Here is a 16,552-nt window from a genome sequence, read left to right as displayed (position 1 = left end):
TTGTTTACCTTGATGATATAGTAATATATAGTCATACCATGGAGGAGCACCTTAAACACCTACGAATTGTCTTTCAAGTACTAAGGGAGAACTCTCTCTATGTCAAAAGAGAGAAGTGTTCCTTTGCTTCCACCAAGGTTGCCTTCCTTGGTCATTGGATAGGAGAAGGGAAAATATGGATGGATGAGAAGAAAATACATGCCATTCAAGGTTGGGAGGAGCCAACCAAAGTGACCCAACTAAGGTCCTTCTTGGGGCTTGTTAACTATTACCGGCGGTTCATCGAGGGATATTCCAAAAGAGCTGTCCCACTCACGGATCTTCTGAAGAAGAATCAAGCTTGGTTGTGGACTGATAAATGCCAAGCTGCCTTTGATGATCTAAAGCAAGCTGTTATGAAAGAGCCCGTACTTAGCTTGCCAGATCATACTAGACCTTACGAGGTTTATACAGATGCTTCTGACTTTGCTATTGGAGGTGTTCTTATGCAGGAGGGTCATCCCATTGCATATGAAAGTCGGAAGCTTAACGATACGGAGCGGCGCTACACGGTCCAAGAGAAAGAGATGACAGCGGTGGTGCACTGCTTAAGGACATGGAGGCACTATCTTCTGGGCAACTTCTTCACAGTGTACACTGACAATGTTGCCACAAGCTACTTCCAGACCCAGAAGAAATTAAGTCCTAAGCAAGCAAGGTGGTAAGACTTTCTGGCCGAGTTTGACATGAAGATGGAATATAAGCTAGGCCGCACCAACCATGTTGCTGATGCACTAAGTCGAAAGGCAGAGCTAGCATCCTCAAGGCTTTGTGCAATAGTCAGTCAACCCGACACTTTATACTTGGACCGGATACGAGAGGGACTTCAACATGACTCCCACGCACAGAAGCTAATGCAGGCCGCTCGTGAAAGGAAGACCAAGAAGTTCTGGGTAGATAATGGTCTTCTCTTTGCAAAAAGGAACAGGCTTTATGTGCCAAAGTACGGGGATCTCCGTCGGACACTCCTAAGGGAATGTCATGATACCAGGTGGGCAGGACATCCAGGCCAGAGGAGGACTATGGCATTGCTCGAGCTGAGGTACTATTGGCCAAAGATGATGGAGGATGTGGAATCCTATGTGAGAACCTGCCTCATATGCCAACAAGATAAAGTGGAGCAGAAGAAGGCAGCAGGACTATTGGAGCCACTTCCTATAGCAGAGAAGCCTTGGGCAAGTGTCTCTTTGGACTTCATTTCTGCCTTACCCAAAGTTGATGGGTTAGGTTCCATACTTGTGGTGGTTGACAGGTTCACCAAGTATGCTACCTTCATCGCTGCACCTACCGACTGCACTGCCGAACAAGCCGCAAGGTTATTTGTAAAGCATGTAGTCAAGTATTAGGGTATACCTGCCAACATTGTTAGTGATCGGGACCCAAGGTTCACTGGCAAATTTTGGACGGAGATATTCAAGTTACTTGGGTCGGAGCTATCTTTCTCTACGAGCTTCCACCCTCAGACAGATGGGCAGACGGAATGGGTCAATGCACTCTTAGAGCTATACTTAAGGCACTTCGTCACAGCCAACCAAAGGAATTGGGTGGAGCTCCTAGACATTGCCCAGTTTTGCTATAATCTGCAGAAGAGTGAATCAACTGGGCATAGTCCGTTTGAGTTGGCTATAGGCCAACAACCACTTACCCCGCTTACTCTTGCAGGTGGGTATAAGGGTGCGAGCCCGGCAGCCTTTCAGGTTGCCAAAGGATGGCAAGAGGAGCTTGACGTTGCCAGATCTTACTTAGAGAAGGCCGCCAAGAAGATGAAGAAATACGCTGATCAAAAGAGGCGTCCTTTGGAGTTCCAGGTGGAGACTTGGTGATGCTCAAGTTCAACCAAAATCAGTTCAAGTCCCTTCGAAGGGTGCACAAGGGGCTAATCAGGAGGTATGAGGGACCCTTCCCCATACTTAAGAAAATCGGGAAGGCATCTTACCGGTTGGAGCTTCCAGGACATCTTAAGATCCATCCCGTTTTCCATGTAAGCTGCCTCAAGCCTTACCATGCGGATCCAGACGATGAAACCAGAGGTCAAAGCAGCCGAGCACCAGTTACTATGACTACCTCCTTTGACAAAGAGGTAGAAAACATCGAGTCGCACAGACGGGTTTCCAGGGCCGGGCGAATCTATACGGAGTACTTAGTGCAATGGAAGGGGCTACCAGATAGTGAAGCAAGCTGGGAGCATGAAGATACCTTATGGCAACACAAGGATCTTATCGCTAAGTACCGAGAAGAGATCACGACGAGGACGTCTGCGGCTTAAGTGGGGGAGAATGTCACAACCCATCTAAAGTACCCCCAAACAGCAGCTTATACATGGGCCGGACAGCAGCTAAAGCGCCCAGAACAGCAGGCAAGCAGCCTAGACAGAAGCCCAAGCAAGAACCAAACAGCACCATTGGACCAGGCTGCATTTGTACATAGTTGGAGCACCTTCTTTGGCCCAGCCCAAGGAGTTTTCTAGAGATGGCAAGGAGATATTTTCTAGAGATACTTGGAGCCCAAGTAATCTAGAGATTTCCATCACCATTAGATGTGTTACATGTGGGTAAATCCTAGCCGTCCATTGTATATAGGAACTAGTATAAATAGGGGATCACCCCTCATTTGTAAAGCATCCAAGTAAGGATTCAAAGCAATAGTGTGAGAGTTGAGTGACTTGGGAAACGTGCCCCAAAAGCCTTCTTGTATACAAAGAGTTCTTAGTAATAAAGATCAAAGTTCTCTTTAGTTGGTGCACACTTTGGAAGCTTATCTTTCTTGGGTCTTTGCCTATTTAGTCAAGGTTACTTAGGCATTTGGGAAGGTTAAGGCTTAGACTTGTACTTAGGAGGAAGCTAAGTCAAGTGTCGCACGGTGCTAAAGTAGGAGCGAAAACTTTACCCCGTGACAATGTGGTGTGGAAGTAAACACCAAGAATAGAAATAAAAAAAAATGGCAATAAGTCTACATGACCCGCCTCCAGGGACTCCCACTTGAACCACATGTGAGAGAAACAAGAATTTCTCTCTCCACGTGATTTCTCTCACAGACGGTTCGAATGGGAGTTCCAGGAGGCGGGTTGTGTATACATTTTATTTTTTTCATCTTACAACTATGATACAAGTACGGCCCATTCAGCTCTCTTTCCCACAGCTTTGAATAAGACAAGAGGGTATAAGATGCCTTTTCTCAGATGCAACTTTCATGTCTCATTTAAGTCATCCACAACTATGCCTACCATTGGCCTTGACATTCATGATTCTTTGGTATGCGTATGGCAAAGAAATCACCTCATCAACGGCACGACAGGAGATGAGGGAGAAGCATTGACCATGCTGGATTGGAACCTGTTGTTTTGGGCCAATGCAAGAAAAGTTTTTAGTTGAAGGAGACTTCAAGAATGTCATTATAGGCAATGGGGGAAGATAAACTATGCCCACTGAATCTGTGTTGGAGCAGCAATACATCAAATTCGACAAGTGTGCATCTTTTGATACTAGTATTGCGTTATTTTCCATGAATAAGTAAGCTAATGTTATGGCTGATAGATGGATAAGTTCATTAAGAGGAATGACCTCACTCGTGAACGGTATCATGAAAATATAGACCAACTTATGGGGGAGGGAGAAAGATACGGAAGGAACCCAAAATTAATAGATACGAAGTCTATTAGTATATAATTTTTAGACTGCATATATGATATTACTATATTTTTTTGGAGACTGAAGGTATAGATGCAAGCTTAAATTTAATAATTGTCACAGGCTTTATGGTGGACTAAGTGAAATCTTCGCCAGGGGGACTGCCCAGAGATCCTTTCACTGAGGGACTGCCTAGAGATCTTGTAATTGCTTCATCAACGGGAATGGGTTTACTGTCTAAAGTAAATGAGTAAAGGCATAATGAAACCCTACCTAGAAGACTGGAGATCCCACGATCTAGGTTCAAAGGGAAACTGAAGTTATATCCTGACTTGAACAAAACACTGGAAGAGAGTTTCTCTCTTTCCCATTCCTAGGATGAAATCAGTGTTGTCTGCAATGCAGAGGTTAATCTTACAGCTTTTAACGTATCCGAAAAGTTTAGAAATTTGTCTATAAGGAAGGTATAGCAGTGTACCTAAGTATGAAACACCTATATGTGTGGGAATTGGTGTCGGTTCTATGAGAAGGTCGTATTAGGCCGACTTCTCTAATGCACACACGAAACTAGGAACGTTCATGACCGCAAAGAACACAACCGAGAACTTCAAACAAGTAAGGAACTAGTTGTGTGTTAATTATATTTGGCTTACAATTACCAGGACTCAGTTCAAGACTAACAGTTCACTGTTGTCCTTGTAAACCTGATAGTTATCACTAGGGAAGGTTCAAAGCTTTAAAGCCACCTTCATCTGATGCAGCGACACTCCGCGTAAGAACTACTGTCTGTCAGCATTATAGCATAGTAAGGTCAGTCAGTTTGCTGTGATTTTTCAACATGTAATAATCATTCATGTGGGGGATTGTTGGAATTGGTACCTAGCTCAAAAGTAGCTGGACCGGTTTTTGGTTAATTTGATGTACCTATATTCGTTAGAATCTCGAGCAAGACGTCTCGTTCGATTCGTCTCATCGAGCTCTTGAATTTAGACTCAAATTTTGTCCAAATCCGATTTCGTATGAGTGAGTTATTACAAAATTCGTTTGGTATGGGTATCATTAACTCAAAACCGGGATTTTGAGTTAGTACCACATTTATGAAGGAGGAAATGATTTATTTCCTTTTATAGAACCTTCCATATATTTATGGTATGTTCTTTAGAATAGAAAGGTGACTCACGTGGTTTGCACCACGCAAACCACGCACACGCGGCGTGGGCGTTTAGGGCGCTTTTGAGGCGCCCGCACGTACGCATCGTCGCAAGGAGCAATTAGAGCCTTTTGATTTTACGGTCATAGATTTGATCCGACGATCTGGATGATTCGCACTCTTAAGATAGATTCGTTGATGATCTAACGATGGGCGTTCAAGGCGCAAGATCTTGATAGATCTATTGAGATCTGACGGTCAAGATGGCACCCGAAAACCAACAGACAAATATGACTGTCGGGAAGCATCCATTCGTCTATAGGCACCTGTCTGAAGTGTCACCAATACTTCTATAAATACCAAACAGAATCCAGCAAACAAAATACGAAATTTTTTAGCATTCAAAGTTAAGAGCATTTAGAGTTTAAGAAGTCAATTCATCTGTCGTTCTTACTGCTTATTCTAAGTTCGCACGCTTTCAGAGAAACGAAGTACTCTCGTCGTCATACTGAAAGGTACAGCCGTTGTATCCTGGGAGACAAACATCTTACTGGTTTTAGTACTAATACCAGGGTGTTCACTGTCTTAAGGAAAGAGACAACTCGACTCGGCTTTTCTCTCTCTAACCTTTTAATTAATCTTTGTTTAATTATACTGATTTTATTTTTTAATTTTTAGAAATAAAAGTTATCTCTGCATTTATTTCAAAAAGACACAGGAAGGTATATCATTGGTTTTATTAAAAAACAAGAAGACAGAACCTTGGTTTTTCATAATACCAGAGAAACAACATACTCGCTATTGTAGATGAGGTATGGGTGCCGTGGCCGAAAATTTTAGTCCGCCGACGACTTTATTGGAGAAGATGATGAGATGGCGAGAGGGATGACATGGCAGAGAGGTGATGAGATTCAGGAGAGAGAGTTAACATACATTTGAATGTAACGGAAAAAGAGGATCATCTGGAGATTTTTGATAAAGTAGGGGGCTACGCGGGAAGCTGGTCATAAAGTAGGGGGCGATTTGAGAAATACCCCTTACGATAACCGCCTGGTAGTTAAAAAACAAGAGTTTCTATTGGTTTGAATTTTAAAATGACACGTGGATAGTCTCAAGGTGACACTCTAATTTTAGAGTGTCTCCATTAACAAATGTTCCACGTCATCATAAAATGTCTAGTTGAGTGTCCCATTGGAGAATGTTTTTTAACAAAATCTTTATAAATCCTAAGTGACACTCTAAGAGCATCTCTAATGCAAAACTCAAAAAAATCTCTATTCATCCTAAGTGTCAAGTTCCAATTGAGATTTTCACTCCTAGGTGACGAAAATAGAGATCCTCAATTTTTTGTGTCTCCAATGCAAAGCTGTAAACTTATCTTATTTACTTATGTGACATAGTTATTTTTGTAACTATGGCGAGAGGGATACTCTAAAATCAAATATTAATGAGTAGGACATTTAAAGATATCTCAAGAGGACACTCTAAAGTGTCCTCTTGGGATATCCCCGTTCCACACTCGACACATCATCTTAGAGATCCAAATAGAGTGTTGCATTGGAGAAAGTTTTTTTTAGAAAAACTCTAAAAATCATATGTGTCACTAAAAGTTTCAAAGATTGAGTGTTGCATTGGGAAAGCTATAAGTTCTTAGAGTTTGAGTGTCTCATTGGTAACTAAGCTATGAAAGCTAGCTTCATCAATTCCTAAAGTCATATTTATTTACATTCTAAAACTTTGGTATCCCAAATATGGTAAATTGCCTATATGCCAAATTGCCACGTGTCTCCTAGTTCAAGGAAACTAAACACATATAACCGTCTCTCTCTCTCTCCTCAACCGGGTACAAATCTGAGTTTTCTCTTCCGACAAAGGGTCATCCTTTTGCCGGAACCCGTTTTTCTTCCCTATGTAGTTTGATTTCCCTCCACTAATGGTATCTAGGGACCATAAAAACCCTAATTTAACGTTTACTTCCTCTTTCGAAGAGAGTCCCATATCATGAAGGATCCGTCGATAATAAATTCATTCAGAGAAAGAGTTCCAAAAATTATGGTATTTTCCATAAACATAAATCATTCAATGAAGACGCCAGCGATGATGATAAAGATGATTATCATAATCATCATCAAACCGAAAAGATTCTTCGCTTCATGGAAATAGAGAAGGTTGATGATCTGGTGTGTGGTAGTGTTTCAGTGGTGAGGTTTCAGTGGTGGTGTTCGATTTTCGAATCTGATTGTGTTTCATCTTTACAATTTTGATACAAATCTAGTTAGAGGAAAAATCTCATTGTCAATTAGTCAAGCACTTGATCAACCATTAAATTATGTAAGAATTTACTTAGTTGATTTACTATCAAACAATGTGAGTCGTATAATTGACTTCGATTCAGATCTAATTGTTGTTGATGATGTTGAAAAACTTTGAAAAATTGATCTGGTTAGTCATGTTTTACTAGTTTACTCAATTGGAGTGTACATGGGATGTAAAGGGTGACAATCTTCAAGGGTTATATAGATATGGATAGGGGTTGAACACAAATGGAATCAACATGGATTAGGTTGTGATAATGAGGCTTTTCCAAGGATGATTAATCTACTACAACAATGGCAGTCGAGAGGAATGTAAATTAGTATTTTCTTTATTATTTGTATTATCAGTTATTTTGTTGACCTTTAGGGTCCTTTCATCTTTGATCTTTAGGATGTTTTTATCTTTCTTCTTTCTTTTTTTCGTCAGAGTCTTGTCAATTTCTCTCACCCCATGAGGTACTTTACATTCGAAGTTCTGAGAATTTACTTATGTAAATCTCATGTCGCTGAACCGAGAGGAATAATCAATTATCCATGTAAATTAGTGATTTAATCACTTATTTACATGATTCAAACTTATAACACCAATATTCTGTGCAACAACTTCACGTATTAACAATTGCATTTTTTTTCTCTCAACAAAAAAATAATTGCATTTTCCAATTGGGATGTTTCTCATCGGTTGGAAGATGCATGGTTCCTTCATCTCTTCCTATGATATCAAGAAGTGAATGGACGAGTAATGGGAAATTTGGATACGTCTTAAGAAGCCCTCACTCAACTTCACAAATATGAATTTAGTCTACCTATCTATGAGCTATGACCCCTAGATATGACTTCTACTTCTACATTCTACTACTAAACTATGGAAGACTTTCTTTCAAGGAAAAAAAACTGTGGAAGACTTTGTCACACCAACTTTTGATAAGAGTGTTATTTTAGTATTTAGAAGAAGAGTTCTCTTTGTATTTAGTCACTAAATTAGTTGGCCTTCTTATCCTAGTGTACTAATTGCATATATAATAATGATTATAAGTTTAATGTATTCATTCTCTCTTAATTATGGATGAAGTAGTTAGGAAGTTGATACAAGTAATGTACCAACTAAGTTACCAACTTTCCATATAAATATAAATTTAGACAATTAGTTTCCTACTTCATATCTCGGGTAGAATACTATGTTCTCGTCCAAATTTATTAAAGCATCATTTTTTCCGGTTTGTCCAACTCTACATTTACTAGCAACAAATAATATCTTCGACAAAATTTTCCCCAAAATATACTTTCAGAAAGAAAGAAAAGGTAAGAAATCTAAAATAAAAAATATAAGATCAAAACATTTGATAATTTTGTATAACATAAATATAAAAATTTGCGCGTCCTACGGGCACGGGCTATGTCCTAATATAACATAAAAGGCGTAGAATAATTTACGTGTTAATGGAGTAAGATAACAATGTCGTACGTACTACATGAAGAGACCCAAAATTTACAAATTTTTGGGTTTTTAATAGATTCTATGTTAATATTGGCTCACCGTTGGAGTAAGACTCAATTTTGGGTCTCAAACAAAAAAACACTTGCAAGGTAATAGGTCTTAGTAAAAAAAGTACTTGCTAGTTAACGAGGACGTTACATAATTAATGAATATTAGTTTGTTGAAAAACTTTTCTTTTCTAATAACCTGACTCGCGTTTTTACTTGGAAACGGATGGATGTAGTCATGAAAATGTTTCTAACCATACATTTTTGTTAACTGAATTTTAAAAATCTCGTAAATTAAAAATTATAAGTATAAATCATATTATCAATGGATTAACAAGGCATCCAATCAAATTCCCAAGTCATGGTATTTTTATTTGCGAGTCTAATTAGTTGTGAGTCTAATTTGTTAGGGCACGTCTAATGGGGTGTGCTGGGCTCCCAAATTCAAGTTTGGAACCCCAGTCCAGCCTGCATGGACTCCAATCAGGGAGCCCCACCTCTTGGGTTCCCAAATGCGAATTTTTTAGGAGATTCTCTTCTTAGGGGATTTACCCAATAGTTTTATTTTTTTTTAGTTTTTTTAACTAATTTTTTTTTTAAAAATATTAATTGTTTTAAATCTTTTGTTTTTCCAATTTTTTTTGGTTATTTTGCAAAAGGGTCGTACATAAGTACCGAATTTTACAAAAGGGGCATGACCGTTTATTATTTTGCGAAAGAGTCGTGGACTATTATTGACCGTTAAATAAATGTTAGATTTAACTTTCTGCATTGCATGAACAGTTAACTCATTAAGTAGATGTAACGACGTTAACCCAAGTGAATCTGAAAGTACCTATTCAGTTTTTGAACGAAGAAACATATTAAATTCATCTTCTTCCCTTTTTCTTTCTTCAGCTTTCGATTTTCATCAGAGATTTTTTGGTGGGTCATTTTGTTTGATCTAATAGTTTAACAGAAATTCAAAGTTACGTTAATAGAAGCAGCTAGCAAATTTTGAAAAATTAATATTTTTCACGATAAATGTTATAATTTTTCACTTTTGTGAATTTAGTGTAGTTATATTAATGGTGTTAAAACTTTTAAACAATATAGCTAGAATAAACGGTGTTAAAAACGTAACTGGTCAATACTAGTCCATGACCCCTTCGCAAAATAATAAACAGTCATGCTCCTTTCACAAAATCCGGTACTTATGTACTACCCTTTCACAAAATAATTTTTTCTTTTTTTTATCTTTTCATAATTTCCTTTCTCTCTAGAAATAATATCGATTTTAATTTTGTATTTGAAACTAATAATTCATAGTCAAAATTTGAAATCAAAATTTAACACAAGAATATAATTTGGACTTGGGAGCCCCTGTTGGGAGCCCGACACTACAAAGTTGTAAAAATTTGAGGACTCCCAAAATTAGGAGTCCAAGCGGGCGAGGCCCTGTATTTGCCTTAATTAGGTTACAAGATGTTGGGTTTGGCACACCACTCTATGAACGACTTAAATTGAACACTTGGTGATTGTTACCCAATATTGACCATGATTTTCTAGAGAGACTAGCATTAATGTTAGATTCTTCAACTAAAAAAAGAAAAAAAAAAACATTAATGTTAGATTCTTCAACTAAAAAAAGAAAAAAAAAAGCATTAATGTTAGATATTCCTTAAGATATGAAATAGTCAACCTTTTTAGTATATTTAAGGTGTAAGATCAAAGTGTCAAAACTCTCTATTTTCAAGGATCCAACTTCCCATTTCTCCCCTCTCTTCTTTCTCACTCTGCTTTTCAGTTTTCTGAAGATCCAAGGAAAACCCTAGCTCAAGATTTATTGAACCAGGGAAGTGCTACAATTTGGGGATTATTGGGTCTCAAGAATTTGAAAAACCCATAAACATTGAAGTTTTATCTATCTCTATTGAAATTTTCAAGACATTCAAGGTTTATTGTTCAAAAATACCATAAACCTTGAATATTTAACTCTCTGTTCATTCATATCAATGGAAACCCTAAATTTCTGTCTCCCAAACATTTCCATCTTCTTCCCAATGTTTCTTGTTATCTATCTTATTGCTTACTTTGGGATTTTCAGAAATTGGAACCCTAAATATAGACCAGAAGCTTCAAGCTGTCTTATATCATTAACTCATGGAACTCCTGCAGTTTTCTTATCAATTTATGCTCTTTCAACACAACCCCAAATTGGGTTTTCATCTTCCAATACTAATTTCCAAAACAAAGTTCTTGATTATAGCATTTCTTACTTTTTGATGGATTTAATTCATTACTTGATCTTTTCTCCTCAAGATATTCTCTTCATTGGGCATCATTTAGCAACACTCTTTGTGTTTATAACGTGTCGATATCTTGTTTCGCACGGTGCTTTCGCCATTCTTATCCTCCTTGCTCTTGCAGAGATTACAAGCTTTTGCCAAAATACTTGGACATTGGCTAATGCTAGAAGAAGAGAGGTTCTTGCAGCTGCAAAATTATATGAATTCTTATCACTACCCTTTTATGCATTTTACTCCATCGTCAGAGGAATTGCAGGACCCATGTTTGTTTATAAAATGGGTGCTTTTTATTTGAGTGGATCTGCAGATAATGTAATTCCTAGATGGCTTTCGGTTTCTTGGTTAGTTGTAATTGTAGTAGCAATTTCAGTTAGTATATTGTGGGTTACAAATCTTTGGATTGATTTATGTAAAGAAAGGTCTAAGAATGTCCAAAAAAAAGTTAGATAGAAGTGGTTATGTGTTGGCTTTTGAGGGTTTTATTATTAATCATTTTGTAACCACATTCACATATATGAAACAGTTACAGTTAACTTGCTATTTAGTAAAACATCTACACTCGCTATTTAGTATGGCGTTTACAATGGATTAGTGACCTACAGTTAATCTGTGTGTTTAGTCGCAACGGTAGGAAAGCGTATAGGCACCCGCTTGGTCCCTTGAGAAAAACACATAAGAACATAACACAACATACGTGAGACACTAAGAAATTCACTATATTTTAGTATTACACGGTCTAACCATCAATAGACTGGGATCTAAGAGGTGGATATTCTGATTGTTTTAGTAGTGGTGATTTTGGACACATCGTAACGAGTCGACAAAGATCGTGGGCAGATTAGCAACATTTGGTCAATCAACCGCTCCGCCAAAAGTACAATGTAACCGATTACGACTTACTGTCGTATCCGAGACGAAATTGTTCGCTCTTGCCTCTTGTTCGTCGATTTTTGAGTTTCCGATTACAATTTCGTTTTACTTTCGCCAAAAATTGGAATTGGAAATCACTTGATACGTGAATATAAACTTTTGATTAGATACGGTTAATAGTATCGTTAGCGAGATAATAACATATAATCTCGACTTAAAGAAAGTAAAAAAAATAAATAACAAGTCCACGGTCTGACTTTGTCTCTTGATTTCCATCTCCTACACATGAAAGAAAGAAGATATTAATGTTGGGCCTATCTATATCATTTGGGCCTCATATTATTTAGGGGGCGACGTGTTAGTGTGAAGTCAATCGACTTTTATGTTTAATTGAGTATGGACACAGATCTAAGGCCTACTAAACACTTTTTTGGTTGACATATCTAAGAGTTGGGTTTGGTCAGTGGGTTGAGCCAGTAGACATAAAAGAATCCATGCGGGTGGGCTTATGAGTCTGTGTTATAGGCAGCCAGATTTCTATTTTGGATTGTCCCATTTTAGTGTCCTATTTCTAAAAATAAAGAAAGAAACTTTTCGCTCTTTCCAATGATACCCACTACTATAAATTTAATGACAACTTTATTTAAAGGTAAGTTCAACTTTTTCAATGTAAATTATAATAATTAACGAGGATACAATTGGAAAAACCATGTTATTTTTGAAAGTCAAACACCAATTAATGATGTTCCCTTAATAAGTTGGGTTTTCAAAATAGGTCATTCTTTTTGGGACGGAGGGAGTAACGAATATGACCCCGATCTATACGGTCCTATTGTAAATGTAACAGTTTCAGAACTTGTTTTAGATTACATTGGATGTTATTATTACTAATGAGCCATTGTGTATTTCAGGGTTTATATAGGTATTAGAATTCATGACTTTGTGATTTGTCTATGTAACCCGTTTCTGAACTTGTTATAGTTTTGATTTTTTATATAATGAAACTCAAACGTCTCATTCAAAAGAATCTGTCTTTTTTTCTCACAATAAAATATTACTCTCACATTTCGAATATTTTTACACGAGCAAAACGTACCACAAAATATAGACATATTTGTCATCCAAGAATAAATAAATAGAAATCAACTTTTTCTTTTGTTGCAAGAATAGAAAACATGGAAAACAACTTATAAGCACAATATTGATGATTGCTCTAAATAAATAACTTATACATGAAAGAACATTTGTTTTAGTTTTGTATGGATGGTTAATCCATGATTTATTCACCCTAACATAAACTAAAAGAGTGCCTCTTGTGTGATGAGGTAAATATAAATTGATTTGGCAAAATACCATTAACTTCAATAGTATTCATCTTCAACTTATTTCTTAGGCTTATTTCTTATAATATTAACTACTTGTCATTTTGGGATTTGTGATAATTTAGGTGAGTTTTTCAATAGACTTTCACAACTTAATGAACTTCTATTATTGAGATTTTGGAGTACACTTAAAATCGCGTATTCAAGAAAATTTCGTCTGGTTACCAGCTTTATTTTAAAAACTATTACGCTTGGATTCTAGTCCTTCTCTTTCTCTTGAACTTCTTTAATTGTGTATCAAGAAATTATGCCCTGTCATGTAGGGTATCTTAATGAACAATTAGGTTTAGTTATACATTTCAACAAAAAAAAAAGTTTAATTATACAAATTTTAGAAGAATCGACAAATTCTAGGTCTTCTAGAAATCGATTCCGAGATAATATTGTTATCGGACAGAGAGAGCAGGTGTTAATAGAAGACTGAGTGATCTTTATTCAAAAATAAATAAATAGAAATCAACTTTTTCTTTTGCTGCAAAAAGAAGAAAACATAGAAAACAACTTGTAAGCACAATATTGATGATCGCTCTAAATAAGTAATATATACCCTTTTCTTTTCTTTGTAGCATTTTTTTTTTTTCAATACTACGGTGTCTCGAAACCCTAAAAATTCTAACCCCAAACTCATTCATCCATATGGTGTTGAATTTTTGAAACAAAATGAGCAGAAAGAATGATATCAAATTCTAATGCTTAGTGGGTGGGTTCTTTGGTTCTTTTTTTTCAATGGTAATAACTTCATGATGAACAACATGGTATATATCATAAAAGCTCAAATTGTTAATAACTTAGTATATATCACAAGTCACCAACCTCTTGCAGAAAGGGAAGAAAAAGAAGAATTTGATTGCGGTTGTGATTCATTAACAAAACAAATTTTCTACATTTTATTTAATTGAATTAAGCAAACTATTACTAAAATATTGTAAAGGGCAATGTAAGTCCCAGACACTAAGGTCTGGAATTTTTAAGCGAAATAGGTGGCTTTGATTTTAGATACATAAGTTTTCTTTTTTTGTTGAAATTGAAACATATAAGTTAGGCATTAAGTAACGGTAGGGAACAATTATTATTCATGTATATATTTTTTTTTTCCGCAGTGATTCTTTAAAACTTCATTTTTTAAGAAATCGACTTTAATCTACGTTAGTCGTCGTCACAAGGCATTGGTAATTTAACATTTCATTTTTGAACAATATGTGTAAGTTAGGTTTAGGTATGTTTTATCTCAGTGTTTTTTTAATTGCATTTGAAGTCGCATAACGTTTACGATATGAACGGAAAACATGGCTGAAATTTGATGACCGACTTGCTTGGATCATTTGATCAATATTTCACTTTATGGTGCTCAAGCTGGTTGTGTGTTTGGCCTTTCTTCGGTCTATCATTTTGCTGCATTAATCGCTTTTGGAACAAGGTAATATGAGTAATTTGTTCTTCACAATAAAAATATGGGAGATTTTATAGGGGGTGTTATTGTTAAAAGGGCCCTCCTTTAAAAGCGCCCCTAAAATCTCCCATGTTGGTTAGAAGCCCCTCCAGAAAAAGGCATTCCCCCTTCTCTAGTTTGACCTAACGGCAAAGTTAACCCCGTTAAGTCAAAAATTCGAACCAACAAAAACACCTTTAACCGATCAAAAGTCTCACCCCTTTTTCATCTTCATTTCTCCCTCATTCTCTCTCCCTCTCTGTAATATCGATCACTACCGTCATTTTCATCTTCATCTCTCCCTCGTTCTCTCTGGGTTTCTCTCTTGTTCTCTCTCGGTTTCTCTCTCGTTCTTTCTCCCTCTTTTCATCTTCATCTCTCCCTCTTTCATCTTCCTTATAACTCTAGGTTTAACTTTTTCTCGATTTTTGAAACTACATTGTTTGGATACTTGAATCTACTAGTTAGCAACACAAAGAAGGAGATTTGCGGACTTTATTTGGAAGCATTTAGTCTGAAAGTGGGTTAAAATCAAGAGAGGAAGAAAACCCCCCAAGTGAGATTTTCGGTTGCAAATTTTCGGTGGGCTCGGGCCGAATTATGCAACATTTTTCGGTGGCCTCAGTCCGAGTTATGTTGTTTTCATATTGAGACCACCGAAAATTGCTACTGGACTAATTTTCGGTGGGTCGAACTGAATTATGCAATATTTACGGCCTGAGCCCCCATAGGTAATGAATCCACTACGGTGTTTTTCCATCGATTAGATCTCTTTACAAAGAGAAATTCTACTCGGTCTGGTCTCACCGTACCATGTTCTCATTATTCGCTGGAACCAGAACGAATTGAGGTTCGTTTTGAACGGGAAAAAAAATCACATAACCAACAAATAGATCATAAAACATGTAAAAAAAATGTTAGGAAATGTTCATGTACCTCTTGAGAGACTGAATTTTATGAGAAATTGATTTTTTGGGATCGTTTACTATCTCCCCAAAATTTTAAAAGTTTCTTCGTTCATGGATGCTTGCAACAATGAAGATACTTAGTGGCTTCAGAGATGAGTGCAAAACAATGTGGGGATGTTGCAATTTCGGTTAACTTAGCTTGTTATCAATGATCATCGGTGATGGATGGCAATTTTGGTGGAAGAATATGGAAAAAGAAGAACGTTTTGGAGATATTTAGGGTTGAGATATCAAGATTGCTAATATGGATTATATACACTCTTAAAGTGGGTTTTTTTAACCCATTACATGGGAGGTCCCTTTAACTAGACAATGAGTTTATCCCTTTACGAGAGTCACAAGCAGTGACTTGTTGGAGTGAATCAGAGTTCACCCCATGTAGGCCTTTTGTACTTTAAGATTTAGTGGAGAACCCTACCAAGCCATCTTAAAACACCATTGAAGTTGGGATTAGGCCATCTTAGGACAGCTTGAACTTGGGGATTTTGTGGACAATCCTCCCAAGTCGTTCTAAAACACCACTGAAGTCAGGATTAGGCCATCTTGGGACTACATATTCAATCTAAGAAGGCACCTCTCCTAATTATGGGTTTTCCCGCTTGACGTATAGAGAGAGAAACAAACAGAGAAGCGAAAGACCGTCAAACCAGAAGTATGGTGTATTTATTGTTTTGCGGCAGAAGAGGTTGTGAAACGACCAATGACAAAAATTGTGGGCAATTAGAGAGATTGTGAATCAAGAAAGGGACTTCGAGCCTAACAAATGTTGATGACACACTTGAGATCCACTGTGTGATTAAAACTACTATTTCGTAGTTGTAAGATGTTAGGACTCTTCTTAGAAATTATCTTGTATGTTTGATAAATACTTAAGATCATCGTTGATTGAGAACTTTGATTAGATTCGGATTAAGTCGGAAAAGCATTAGGTCCGCTTCTACACTCATGTTTCGGGATTGAGGTATTGACCCCACTTATGCGGACTCCCTAGTCTTCTCTT

General features: G+C 37.1%; 1 protein-coding gene across 1 annotated transcript; it reads left to right on the top strand.

Moving 5' to 3' along the window:
• The first annotated feature begins 10,443 nt into the window (after window positions 1-10,443).
• On the top strand, window positions 10,444-11,453 carry LOC147542568 (TLC domain-containing protein At5g14285-like). Its single transcript, XM_086637449.1, has one exon. It carries the CDS (start codon window positions 10,610-10,612, stop codon window positions 11,351-11,353), a length of 744 nt encoding a protein of 247 aa, XP_086493575.1. The 5' UTR covers window positions 10,444-10,609; the 3' UTR covers window positions 11,354-11,453.
• The last annotated feature ends 5,099 nt before the right edge of the window (window positions 11,454-16,552 follow it).

This window comes from Eschscholzia californica, unplaced genomic scaffold (genome assembly GCF_041429995.1).
Source record: "Eschscholzia californica isolate CP2 unplaced genomic scaffold, dmEscCali1.0.p SCAF_4, whole genome shotgun sequence".
Taxonomy (NCBI): domain Eukaryota; kingdom Viridiplantae; phylum Streptophyta; class Magnoliopsida; order Ranunculales; family Papaveraceae; genus Eschscholzia; species Eschscholzia californica.
Note: the sequence above shows the minus strand (reverse complement) of the source record. Positions and strands in the feature narration are given on the sequence as shown.